This window comes from Colletotrichum acutatum (genome assembly GCF_030867785.1).
Source record: "Colletotrichum acutatum strain CBS 112980 chromosome Unknown BDZ83scaffold_21, whole genome shotgun sequence".
Classification (NCBI taxonomy): domain Eukaryota; kingdom Fungi; phylum Ascomycota; class Sordariomycetes; order Glomerellales; family Glomerellaceae; genus Colletotrichum; species Colletotrichum acutatum.
Genome location: NW_026849015.1, coordinates 296,396 through 308,757, shown reverse-complemented (window position 1 = coordinate 308,757; position 12,362 = coordinate 296,396). Strand labels below are relative to the sequence as shown.

At 49.9% G+C, this 12,362-nt stretch overlaps 3 protein-coding genes across 3 annotated transcripts; all 3 read right to left on the bottom strand.

Moving 5' to 3' along the window:
* Positions 1-2,204: 2,204 nt before the first annotated feature.
* Positions 2,205-3,520, bottom strand: BDZ83DRAFT_611387 (uncharacterized protein). The gene is made up of 2 exons (XM_060507656.1): positions 2,745-3,520; positions 2,205-2,690 (listed from the first exon to the last, which is right to left on the bottom strand). Exons 1-2 carry the CDS (start codon positions 3,443-3,445, stop codon positions 2,507-2,509), a joined length of 885 nt encoding a protein of 294 aa, XP_060367939.1. The 5' UTR covers positions 3,446-3,520; the 3' UTR covers positions 2,205-2,506.
* Positions 3,521-6,401: 2,881 nt separating this feature from the next.
* Positions 6,402-9,055, bottom strand: BDZ83DRAFT_179511 (uncharacterized protein). The gene is made up of 4 exons (XM_060501516.1): positions 8,865-9,055; positions 8,480-8,760; positions 7,979-8,420; positions 6,402-7,910 (listed from the first exon to the last, which is right to left on the bottom strand). Exons 2-4 carry the CDS (start codon positions 8,754-8,756, stop codon positions 6,614-6,616), a joined length of 2,016 nt encoding a protein of 671 aa, XP_060367938.1. The 5' UTR covers positions 8,757-8,760; positions 8,865-9,055; the 3' UTR covers positions 6,402-6,613.
* Positions 9,056-9,675: 620 nt separating this feature from the next.
* BDZ83DRAFT_179465 (uncharacterized protein) lies at positions 9,676-11,216 on the bottom strand. The gene is made up of 5 exons (XM_060501515.1): positions 10,774-11,216; positions 10,622-10,711; positions 10,151-10,546; positions 9,870-10,096; positions 9,676-9,787 (listed from the first exon to the last, which is right to left on the bottom strand). Exons 1-3 carry the CDS (start codon positions 11,030-11,032, stop codon positions 10,155-10,157), a joined length of 741 nt encoding a protein of 246 aa, XP_060367937.1. The 5' UTR covers positions 11,033-11,216; the 3' UTR covers positions 9,676-9,787; positions 9,870-10,096; positions 10,151-10,154.
* Positions 11,217-12,362: the final 1,146 nt, after the last annotated feature.

Below are 12,362 nucleotides of genomic sequence, written 5' to 3'. Positions count from 1 at the left end.
CCAAAACATGGCACATGAAGTCAAAGATCACGCGACCTGGGTTCTAATCCAGCTGAGGCTAGTCTAGATCCGCCATTTCCCAGTGCAGCGGGCCTATTCAATGATCACTTAGACGCCGCTCTAGAACTCAGGATGAATGTTCTCAGAACGCGCTAAGCCTAAAATCTGAACTAAGATATACAACTCTTACAAAAACCGGCGACTTTCCAAACTTCTCATTGGAGACTAGACTAAAGCCATTGTCTCTTAGTCTTCGGGGTGAACAGGCCGACTGGCATCTGGTACAGGGGAAAAAATCCATTGGCAAAGCCCGTCGCCAGCCAGTGTAACAGGGCAGAGCTATTGAGTCAGGTAGGATCTGCCTGCTCGAGACTTTGACTGTCGTGCATAGGCCAACTCTGTAGCTGTTGATGTAGCCGGTGCTCGATAGCCGATGCAACATACCTGATGTGTGCTCTACCAACTGGCGGTCATCACATTAACTCCAACTGCCCGCGGTGATCAAGCAGATAATAGATATGAGACGAGTACTTCCGAAGTTTTGTATTTAGCCATAACGATAACCCACTAATTCCTGACAGGAAAGGCTCATGCTTGAGATTTTGCGCCATGATGCCTAATTCGGAAGTCAAGGCAGTAAACTCACAGTTCACGATCATGATGCGTGCACAGGCCGACTTCCAGAACCCACAGTCGTCGGCAAGACCGTACATAGTGGCGCGGAGAGTGTCACCACCAATTCGGCCGTCGGGGGTTTTGACTTGGCTTAATATCCGATTGCAGGTAGAGAAACTGGCCAGAAAGCTTGATTAAAAATCTTATGGAGGCACTCGCACATAGTAGTTCATCTGGTCTTCCGGCCTCCGAACAGCCCCTGGCTCATAGCTCCTTATCCAGCCTAATACACTCTAGACCCAATCCACCCGGCACTGAACGAGACCATTGCCAGGGCCTAGGTATAATCCGACTAAACGTAACTTGACAGATTTACTAGTCGTAAACTTAAGTAAGCAATTGATTATCTGGATCATCGATCAGGGCCGTGCCAGGACAAGGAGGGTGGACTGATTTCCAAATGGCTGTGCTCCACTCGTCGGTACAGGAAAGCTTCAATCGTCGATATCATATTTGTAAAGACAGGACGACTAATCAGTGAAGGGCAAGTACGGATAATTTGACCAAATTTGGCACATCTCGCGGAGGCTAATTTCCCTGTAAAACCTTAGTAAAGAAGGACATGTGTTCACGGTACGGAGTAATCCTGCTACTCCGTACAGAGTTATGCTTTGACGACCAGGGGTTTCTACGAACGACACTCATAGGGGCTCGTGCTCCGTCCAGGCGCCCCCGAATGCTTGTTGATACTGATTATCAGGCTCAATCTAATCTCTTGCACGAGAAGTCGTAAATTCCATAAAAGTGCGTTTGGTATTGGGTGTTCATCTTCTCAAGCTGCGCAGGGGCTGAGAACTCTTGGACGTGCTTTGTCTGCAGCCTCGCACCTGTGGCGACGTTGGAGTGATTGGCAGCGCTTTGCTCAACTTCTATCGATCACATGATTTATGAGTCCAGTGGGAGACAGAAGACCCCAGAAACTCTATTAATATGCTCTCCAGGGGTTAGGTATGGAAAGCTCTGGGACCCGGTGTCCTTCCTCACACCTGCCCGGACGCGGCTTCACCGGGCGGTCCGCGCTACTCATCTCACTTGGCTTTCCATGATTTGAACCTGCCAAATGCTATACGGTGGAGCAAGTTCGTTCATATTTGTGTGGGAAGGTGAGAAGCCTCGGCAGCAAGGGTCTCTTTTTGAAGAAAGGTCCACTAACTTGGTACGAAGAACAAGGGTGGCGATGCAGGCGAAGTCGAAGTTCGGATCGCTGATTGGGCTCCTACCTACGTGTCCTGGTCTGAAAAAGCTTCATCGTAACTAGGCAAGGTTCCGAGCCAATGACACCAGAAGCGCTATGCAGAGAAAAGCAAAAATCCTTGGTTGGGACGACTCGAACTACCCGGGCGGAGAAGACGTATCTTGCTTGCTCCGCCTCACTTTTCGACCAGCCTCAGTCCAATCAATCACTTTTGGCCTCATGGGCCCTCGGAGCCTCACTAGGAAAAGGTGCCTTATTGGACACATACATGTGCTTAGCCGGGAGTCGCTTAATATCTGACAGCTTCATTTCTTTTCGTCAGATAGCGCTGGGAATGGTGGTTAGAGGCGGATGCCGATGCGTCATATTATCTAGGGATGGAAGTGGAAAAACATTTCTAAGCTTCTCATGATTCCAGGAAAGAAAGTTTCGAAGACCTGCATTTTGAAATTCCCTCGTACATGTGCTAGTGACAGCAACAGTAAACGGTCTTATCCTAGCCAGAAGTTGATTGGATCTTAACACCACTACTGTCGCAACAAACCCGAATGAGATCTTTAGAGGGTGCAAAAGAAGCCCTTGAGAGTGACTGGAAACCTACAGAGGAAGGAAAAAATCCGGAAGTTACATGCCAAACTAGTACGTTCTTGTCTCACGTCTGTCCGAAACACCTTCTCGTCTCCGTTCGCCCCGTTTCCTTCTGTCTTCCTTATCGTCGTCTTTGCGCGGCCGGGAGCTGGTGCCTTTTTGGTCATCTTTACACGACGCCAAAGGTCGAACGCTGCGTCTCTTTGTATAGATGTCTTCCTCTTTCAAAGGACTGGAGATCAATCAGGAACCGTTTTGGAAGACAGACAACTGCAGAGGTCCTTACCTGCTGGATCGATGGACCTCTATCGATTCAGATCGCGCGGGATTGGGTGGGAAATCTGTGACATACACTCTACGCCCTTCCCGACTGCTTCGGTCCATGGTTGGTTGCTCATAGTTCTCTATGGGTGGTCTGATATTGTCCCAACTCCCTACTCCAATGAGTGTGGGTGACAAGGGCTGTACAGGCGTGTTCGCTGTGCTAGGGCTTGTTGTCGCAGAACTAGCGGCATAGGGATAGCCGTAAGAACTTGCGGCGGAGGAGTGACCTGATAAACCCGAGTAAGACGTCAAAGGGCTATTCGGGTGACTGTGGTGCGGCAAAGATGACGGGCGTATCGAGGTTGCCTGAATCTCATATGACGAGCCACCAGCATAGGCGGAATGTGGTTGCGGCGGCACGGGCTGATAGGACGCCGTGCGGTCTGTTGGGGCACTGCTCGAGTACGAGTACCCCATTGTGACCGTGTTGGGACTAGGGGAATACACACTCGACTGCGAGTATCCGACAGCGCTTGGTGTGCCAAAGGAAGGAAAGCCTTTCGCAGAACATCCATGGCTAATTGGAGATCTGGCATGTGGCTGTGGGAAGGCCGCCTGCACTGGGGACTGGGTGCAAGGGGAGGACACAGTTGATTGGTGCTGGCATGGGACGATAGTCTCAGAACCTCGGCTGAAAGGTTGTTTCTTGGGCTGGAAGTCCATGATACCGGTTATCTGAACCTTCACGAGAAAAGGGCAAAGAGATAGGGATGATTCGAGAATATCTCAGAAAGAAACATAGAAGCATCATTGCCTAACGGCAGGGCTTTTGTCTACATCTTAAAGTAAGTTGGCTGGCTTGTGGATGAACTCAGACTCGCTTTGACAGCTGTCGCATATCACTGACCTAGTGAAAACAGGGCCGGTACGTGGGCTCGATGCGTTGGGCCTCAGTCTATCTCCAAGGCGCCTCATCGGGCTCGAATGTCGTGAGTTTTCAAGCTTCCTTTACCTATCATTCACTAATCGGCATCCAGCCAACTTTTTCATAAACCTATGTCAGCCCGCATCATGCGTGAAAGAAACCTTAGTTTGCTTTGCTGCCTAGACGAGACCGGGCGAGAAGCAAGCCGCCTTATTTCGACTGATCAGGGTTATCATGGGGACGTTCCAGTACCATGCGACCCATGGCGGCTTATGGCGCTAATCTTTTAACTTGGACGGAGTTCTGGACAGTATGCGGGTGAGAGCATGTCCAACCCCTTACTTTGAGCACTTGTAGAAGGGCAGGCCAGGGGCGGCTTGATCGTGCGAGAGGCATCAGTTACATTCCTTGCTCTAAGTCCCTTGCCATGCAAGGCTGTTCTTTCATCGATTCGTTATCACAACTTCTGGTGGAAAAAGCTCAACTTCCTCGAGGCGAAAATGCGAAAATGCGAAAGGGCCGACCTCCGTTTAAAATCGACTGGCTCGAAGTTGGGGTAAATACCTCAATAAACCGCACCTCAAACCCCTCTATGGCGTTGACTTTGGCACTCCCGAATTGGAGAAAGTGCTATTACTGCAACTACCCGCTCACTCTCTGCGTGGGAACCGAGAACAATTCTTTGCGAAAAGGGATTCAGCCCAATAAACGACGGACCAGTCACTGCGGAGTCGGCAGTAGGTCTTATAGCGTGGCGTCAGGAAATAGGGAGGTATCCGACTACTGCTCATTATCCTCAGGTGATGTTTTGGCTGCTGCAATGAGGACATAACAAAGTCGACTTACAATCTCGATCGACGACATATCACGCAAATCGCCTAGCCATTAATATCTGTTAGAGATACGTATCTAACCTAGCCGAGTTAGAGAGCTCACGTTGCCTCTTTATCAGTCGGAAGTTTGGGCAGATGGTAATAGGAACTCGATATCCAGGGTCGAAGACCTGAGCGCATCTCGGCGGGACACCCCAGCTTGCAGTGAGAACCATATCAGGGGGGCTTTGTGCGTGGTCCCCAAAAGTCTCCAGGAGGCCCTTAAGCCGGAGCCTTCGTGTTCACAAGTGAGATCCTAGCCTGGCCAAGCACAAGTAGCAACGTCGCATACTTCACCGCCTTCAGTACATCGTCAATCATGGATTCTTTTAGCGGAATGAGTGCTTGTCACGATTAATTCATTTTCGATAGTTATCCTTGAGGATCATCCAGTCGAAAGGTGATGAATATTGTTACACACATGTACGGGACTTTGTCTGTGTGCCGCTTTAGCAGCCCACTGGCAGTGGTGATCTGCAATGCAGCTAGGCTGAGGTATGAAAAATGCTTACCGAGCAATGCCTTCTCACGTTTCTCTGATGCGTCATCGTCGATCTGATGCAGAAAAAGAGCTAAATTTCATCACAAAATCGACAGAGATGAATTTGTCGGTGGAATGCCAAGCCGGCGTCCCCGAGAAAGTCGTGCTTGGAGTGAATGTACTGGCTGATGTTGCCCAAGGCGGGAGGACGGCACAGCGTATAGTTCGATTGTTATCATCCTGCCATAGAACAACCAGATGGCACTGAAAGGCCCTCTACTCAAAATAGCTGGAACAGCGTCGTGCGAGACCTAGCTGCACTGCGACAGAAATGAGATATCCGGACACAAATGGCTGACGTGGCACCTCAACAGTGGTCATACTTTCAAGCAAAGCCACAATACGGAAGCCACCCACATAGTATTCTTACGGAGAGAGGTCACTATGATGGCATGAAATGCTAAGGGACCATCTTTCAATCCCGGTTGAGACTCAGTGGCGTACCGTATACATCTGCCCTTACGTGCTCTGTCTCAATCCTTACCTTAGCGCAAGCACCCAGGCGAGGCGCCACAGTTGGATCACACAAGAACACCATATAGATGCAGGAGTATTTTAATATAGATGCAGGAGTATTTTATAAAACTACCTAAAATTACATGTATTCGTATGGAGGCCAATCAGTGAATGCTCATCAACAACTTACTAAGTATGGTTCTTGATAAGCTAAGTAAGTGCATCTGAAAGAGACTTTAAGCTCCATCTGTCACTTGACACGCAGCTTATGGTCAAAGGCTCGCTCAAAGCATGTGGCACATTCTACGGCCCGTAAGCGTCTAGCTATCCAAGCCGAACATGCATAATCCAACTCAAGTCTTCGATACTGCTTGGATAATACGTCAAGCCAATAAGCGGATGCTTACATGTAAGCTTTTCCATACTGCGATCCTTCCTGAAAGCAAGGAGGTGCTCCTCCGAAGCCTCTTAGGCTCCGTCCGAAGGAAGTAGAATGATAACCATAACGAATGAGAGACTGCATCCTCCGTAAGGGGTACGCACTTTTTGACCCACTGACAACTGTCTTCTTTGAGTTGGTGGGTCTAGTCAGACACTTCTCTGATGAGGAGTTGATTTGGTATAACAAAGGCTATATGTTGTTATTGTGGAAGCGGGGATCATCCATGTCCTGATTCGAAGTTATTTCACATCAACTCTAGATTCGTGTGGGCTATTAAGACTCTTTTTGATCATTAAGGTCGAGAGCATAGCAACTTAGTAATTAGCCTATCGCTTCCTACAAATTACAGAGTACTTAGACGCCGGAGAGAAAATAGCGAGTCTCTGTCCAACTTCTGAGACGTACCTCAAACAACGGTACGTGGGACAAGGTCTTTTCTCACTGCAAAGGTGCGGACAAAACCAGTATTACAGAATAAATCAAAGGAAACCTGGAAGTCGAGGTAGACTGTTGGGGCATCACCGACAAGGAAAGCGGGAAGCAGCAACGGGTGCACAAGATTATATTCCAATTTGCCATTGTAGGTGGACTGAGGAAGACTTCCACATAGGCCACGCGGAACAGTCTGTGGCCATTCGCGCCTGTCCTGAGGAAACTACTCTTCGCAAGGGCCTCTGCAGTATTCAGCACCAGGAGGAGGCGGGCACCGGGCTCCATCTGGCACAATCCCACTTGCACCTCCAGAGACGCCCTCTCCGTTGAAGTAGCACTTTCCAATATCCCTCTCACAAGGGTTGCCCGGGCCCGGACAACAGTATCCATAGGCATTAATGTCAAAGTTGTAACAAGCAACTGGGTTGACAGGAGCAGCAGTAGGGGTAGCAGTAGGCACCACCTCAGCTGTCGTCTCAGGCTCGGGCACATCAGTGATCACCATGAGTGGCGAGGAGGTAGAGCTAGAACTGCTCGCTCTGCTGGTGCTACGGGCCTCCGCGGCAAGACCGTCGTAGACTGCCTGAGGGAATCCGTCTCTGTCGGGTGATGCATCACCTCCCGTAGGCACTGAGAGCGGCGGTCTCGAAGAACACCGGGTGACTGGTGTCGACGAGGTAGGCGAAGGTTTTGATGAAGATGTCGGTGGCAACGAGGTAGGCGGGGTTGAAGGCTCCGAGGTCTTTGGAGGATTTGACTCTGCAGGCTTAGAGTTCTCGCCGTTGTTCCCATTATCGCCGCCGTTCCCGCCGCCGCCGACTGGAGGCACGACTGGAGGAACCGGCGCAACTGGTGCGATAGGAATGGGAATGGGAACAATGGGATCAACTGGAACCCCACCTTCCTCAGTGGTTGGCGGGGCTGTAGAGTACGAGTATGAGAATGAAGCGCCTGAAAAGGAGCTCACTGGGACAGGTGGCCTGGTGGTGAAGACAGGGCCCCGGGAGCTGGATCGAGGCCCTGAGGATGGTGGTGGTGCTGATTTGCTGGACTGAAGTGCCGAGGATGATGGCCGCACCGGATTGCTGGCTCGAGGTCCTGACGACGATGGCTGCGTTGGATTGATGGATTGGGGTCCCGAAGATGCAGGAGGCACCGGTGGCTTTGAGCGAGAGGCCGACGCCGACCCAGTAGGTTTCTTCGAAGATGGCACCGGCACTTTGCTCGAATGAGCGGTCAGGACACGAGAGCTTGTGCTGTTTCGGTGTGTCGTGATCCAGGTCGACGATGGCTTGGCCTGTCTACGAAGCATCGCCTCATACTTGGCATCTGGACTGTAGTCTGCTCTCGCCATAAGATCTTCGGGTCCTCCGAGCAAAACGCTGCCCGTATCTCTTTTCATAATGGTGCATGACTGCCCGGGTGCTGCACCGCTCTGGGGATCTGCCATGACCTCCAATGCAAAGAAAGCCATGTTTTGAGCGTTTCTAATCTTGTCGGCGCCTTTGAGTCTCGAACAGCTTTTGGTTTATTAGCAAAGCTCTTAGCAGTGCGAGAATTCAGAGATCGTATAATAATCGATGCTTACCAGTTAGCGTCATAGCAGCCGCTGCCATCAGTTTCATTAGGATCAGGGACATCGACGCATCGTCGACCATCACTAACGATGGCTCCTAAGTGCTGGACTTCGTGCAACAACCAAAAGCCGGAAGAGGCGCTTAGTCTCCGCGTATCTTTCCAAGTCCGCAACATGTCTTGTTGTGAGTTGGCCCCGAAAAACCGGTCACATAAGACGATGGAGTGACCTGATAACCCTCCGGCCCCGTGCTGGTGGGCTGCTGCAGCCATTCCGCCGGCGCACATGCTATCATCTGCGGCAGCACACATATACGTAAGCCCGGTAGGGCTGAGGTTGTCTATCCTCATATCATCGACGCGGTTGCGTGCTCCAGGAGCTTTGAGGAAATCTTGAACAGGATCGTAGTTAAGAGTCTTGATGGAGTTCTTTACGGCAGCCTTCGTGTTGTCCTCTGCATTCGACTGTCAGACCATCCTCCAGGCACTGTTAGGCATAGAAGTCGAAACTTACCACCAAACCAAAAGATGTATGCATCAGAAAACTCGGAATCCTTTTCGGCAAGTACAGTAGAAGCCATGAAGGCCAATGCTTGCGTATCTCTGACGGCACCCTCCAACGCGGCGATCTTTTCCTCGCTGCAGCCCCACTCACTTCCAGCCTGCTGATCGATGACATAGAAACCATCTAGAGCTCTCTTACTGGACATGTGCATTGTTTGATCGATTGATCGCTTGGCATGGTCGGAAAGGCCATGACCCAAAGCGCCCTGGCCAGATGCCAGAAGCATTGAGCTTAATAGAGTTAAAGGAGTGAGTGACTGTAACATAGTGATAAACGAATGTGAGTTTCGAACGAGTGTTGCGTTCAAACAGACTAGTAAAACTTCTCAACTTACAATTGCTCGCCCGCCGATATTTGTATCTGGTCTTTCCGATTGATAATCACTATCGTTCGTCAGATGGCCCGGAGGAGCCGCAAAGCTAGACAGGATCTGTTCGATCATTCAGGCCCTTCGGCTTCTAGTAAATGAATGAAAATTGAAGATCAACATTATTTTCCAGTCATTGTTAGAACCAGTCTTGTTCGAACAAGGACAACCTGCATTATCAAAAAGTTTAACCAACTTGATCGAGGAGCGCGCGTGTCAGGAGGCGTGGGTTGCTGCTAAATATGGGGATTCATACGCGGGTTCCCTTGCCATCCCGTCTCAAGACTGCAGTGACGAATGATGGGACGGCTACCACGGCTAGCTGAGTAGCCACAAGCCCTTTCCGATTTGTCTGGGAATGTCGCATGTAGAGCGTGATTCGTCTGAACTTCTTCGTCGCATCCACGGACATTGTCTTGGCTTCATTCCCCGTCATCACTCCTCCGCAAGGCAAGCCCGGTCGAACCTGTGGATCTTTCGTATTTCTCTTCCAGAATCCTTTTAATGTTAATTTGGCGTGCACAACAGGCTTTGAGTAACGTTGATTTGGCCTTTACTACCATCCCAAGATCAGACGATTTGTACGTCGGCTATCGTGACTGACTCGGCATCGCAGTCATCTCTGTTCGAAAAGTACGTGGGGCTAGAGGGTTTGGCTCTGCGGCTGAAGTCAAATTCGATTACTTCGGTCATGTCATCCATTGGCCGTCTAGTTGAGGCAGCGTTGCGGAGAGTGAACCTGTTCAATAGACTGCGTATGATTTGATGATGAACCTATCACATAGCGGGGCACCGATAACTCAAGTCTTGTAAACTCTTTAAGGCTCTGGTTATCGTGAGCTTGTGTGCCAGATACGAAACCGAAATATCGGATCCAGCCCGGTCTCGGACTAGGCCCACGGTTAGGTCGTACTCAAGTAAACGTCATTCGCTCGGGAACCTACTTTGACCATCGATTGTGGAAGCACTTACGAGTATATAGCTAGTTAATGGAATCACAGCAATAGCCAACAATTTGCCAATCATTTTGTCTGGAGCATTTGATCTTGTACCTTTCACACGAGAGCCACAAGAAATGCTTCGCATACATCACGATTTAGGCGGCGTTCCAATACATCATCGAACTCCAATATCATGCGTCATCTGCAAAGCTTAGTCCTCGGTTTCCCTGAATGTGGAAATTTGAGATTCTCGGGCATCTATCATATTACTTATCATCACTCTGATCTATTTGTACAGAGCCTTTAACTTACATGATCAGGCCTTGTATCTCTTTTCGACAGAGAGTTGGAGAACATCCTTCGGAGTGATAGCCTTGACTCTGCTGCCCGTGATATCCTCTCTATCCAGAAGCTGCTGGTACAACGGAGCAAACTCGTCGCAAGTGGTCACGTGAGCTCCAGCCCAAGCCTTTCTGGTTTCCTCGTCGACTTCGAATTGAACCCGGTAAGCGAGGTAGACCTCGTTAAAGCGGATGTTTGTCTTTTCATTCTCCCGAGACGCAGCAATGGCGAAGCTGAAAAGCGCACCTTGCGTCACTGCGGGAGCAGCGCGGAAACCATAGTCGCCTTGAGCACCTGTACATAAGGTCCAAGTGCTGCCAGCAAACCCTTGCTCAAGCAAGTATGGTACTGTCACGCGATAAGCATCTAGGTGCATCATTAGCAATCGGAGTCTTCAGTCTAACTTCAGATATTGTAAATGGAGTTTTGGAGTTTTCTCACAGAAGTACGACTCGAAGTTGACATTGAGAACCTCGCGAAGAGCCGCTGGGTCAATCTCCAAAATTGGAGTCTCCCAGTAGAGTCCACCAGCTGTCATAAACGTTAATTTAACCTACGTGGACATAAAGCTTGCGAATAATTGTAGAACGTACGCGAGGCCCAAACATGCTGAAAGGCAGGGAGTTTGCCAGCCCGAACTTGGTCGACAACTCCTCGGAGAGAGTCCTCAGAAGTAGGATCGGCTTCAACCACGGTGATGTTGTCGCGACTGCCGACGTACTTGAACATCTTCTCGGCACTGGCTTGACTGCGCACAACGGCGATGACATGGCGCTTAGCGCGCAGAGCACCGATAATGACTGCTACGCCAATGTTGCCTGTGGCACCAAAGACAAGGACGGTTTCGGTCATGGTAAAGTCTGAGCTTTAGGGTAGCTTGATTTCGTTTGGTCAGCACAAAATAAACCAGAGAGTCGCTGGTGAATACTTATTGATGGTTATGATGTTGTGAGTAGTGTATTCTGAGAGGTGAAGTAGGTCTTTGGCGATGCATATATATAAGTCCTGTTGACAGAACTGATTTGCTGCTGGCTGCGAATCGCCTGATCCCTCGGATATCCTCGAGCCCGAGCCTCATCACCGAGCGGGGAAAGGCACAGCTATTTTCGACTCTTCCGCAATTAGAAATTCCATGAGTATTGAAGTCGGAGCTGTTCCGGAATTTAAACGTGGTATCAGGCCGTTGAAGTCACTTTGCTGACTAGCATACTTGACATTTGAATGGTCGACGTTCAGATACTGCCAAGTAACTCTTGTAACAGGACCTCGTTATGTAAGCGGGTTCAATTTGCCGTTCCACTTCCCTACAGGATTGCGTATAGATTCTACATTACTAATTGCATGCAGCTGCGTCATTCTGCGTGGCCAAAAAGTTCGTTCTTGCTCTTGACATCTTTTGCCGATTTTTCTGGGGTTCAAGGCGCTTTAGTCACCAGGTTCGGGCTTCCAGCTCCCCCAATACCCGTTAACTGTCCGTCCCACTCCCCGTGCTCGGACGCGGGAGCCTGGGGGCGGCGCGTGCTGAGTAAAGCCGGCACAACACTGGTTCTGAATTATCGTGTTAGTCCGTTGATCCTTGGGCAGCAGCTGCTCTGCTGCTGATCGGGATTTGCCAGCAGCAAGAGTATTTTTGGGAACAGAAAGCTTCGATTGAAACATGCTCAGTACGAGCTTGAGGTGCAATGTGCTTGTTGGACCTATTGGGCAAGCTTGCTAACATCACAAATGGACTCGTCAGACAGCACCTAGTTGCATTTACATTGTCCGCGACTGAGGTAGAATTGTGTGGCAATCCTATCAGGCCAGTTGCGACGTTTTCATGGCCATCTTCGCCCCTGGCACCAAGGACCTCCGAACTTCCCACCTTCTCTTCATTGCGTTTCGGGTTACGCCGGCTGGCAGATCCAGTCATGTATCTGAACTCAATTATTTCTTCGATTTTTGAGGTTGATTTCCCACGAGAGTTCTATTTGAAATTTGAGAGCAGTTCGGCTGGAGCTCGCTTCGAACAGAGGGAATGGAAAAAGATGGCTAGGTTTCTCGGGCCAGTTTGGTCGAAAGCTGGAGGCAATTGAAGTCTCACGAACGTGGACCCCTGAGAGATCCTCGTTCTCCGGCTCTCTTGAAGTATAGAAAAGAAATTGGTTATCACTTGTATAACAGTTTGCAAGTTTGCTATTGC

Bases quoted from the DNA above. Each gene is read 5' to 3' on its own strand.
- BDZ83DRAFT_179511 (XM_060501516.1), bottom strand. From the start codon at position 8,756: ATGCTTCTGGCATCTGGCCAGGGCGCTTTGGGTCATGGCCTTTCCGAC. The intron at 8,421-8,479 runs GTAAGTTTCGAC...AGTCGAATGCAG, and splicing joins ATACATCTTTTGGTTTGGTG to AGGACAACACGAAGGCTGCC. The intron at 7,911-7,978 runs GTAAGCATCGAT...ATAAACCAAAAG, and splicing joins GGCTGCTATGACGCTAACTG to CTGTTCGAGACTCAAAGGCG.
- BDZ83DRAFT_611387 (XM_060507656.1), bottom strand. From the start codon at position 3,445: ATGGACTTCCAGCCCAAGAAACAACCTTTCAGCCGAGGTTCTGAGACT. The intron at 2,691-2,744 runs GTAAGGACCTCT...ATTGATCTCCAG, and splicing joins GAGGTCCATCGATCCAGCAG to TCCTTTGAAAGAGGAAGACA.
- BDZ83DRAFT_179465 (XM_060501515.1), bottom strand. From the start codon at position 11,032: ATGACCGAAACCGTCCTTGTCTTTGGTGCCACAGGCAACATTGGCGTA. The intron at 10,712-10,773 runs GTACGTTCTACA...CGTTTATGACAG, and splicing joins TCAGCATGTTTGGGCCTCGC to CTGGTGGACTCTACTGGGAG. The intron at 10,547-10,621 runs GTGAGAAAACTC...TGATGCACCTAG, and splicing joins CAACTTCGAGTCGTACTTCT to ATGCTTATCGCGTGACAGTA.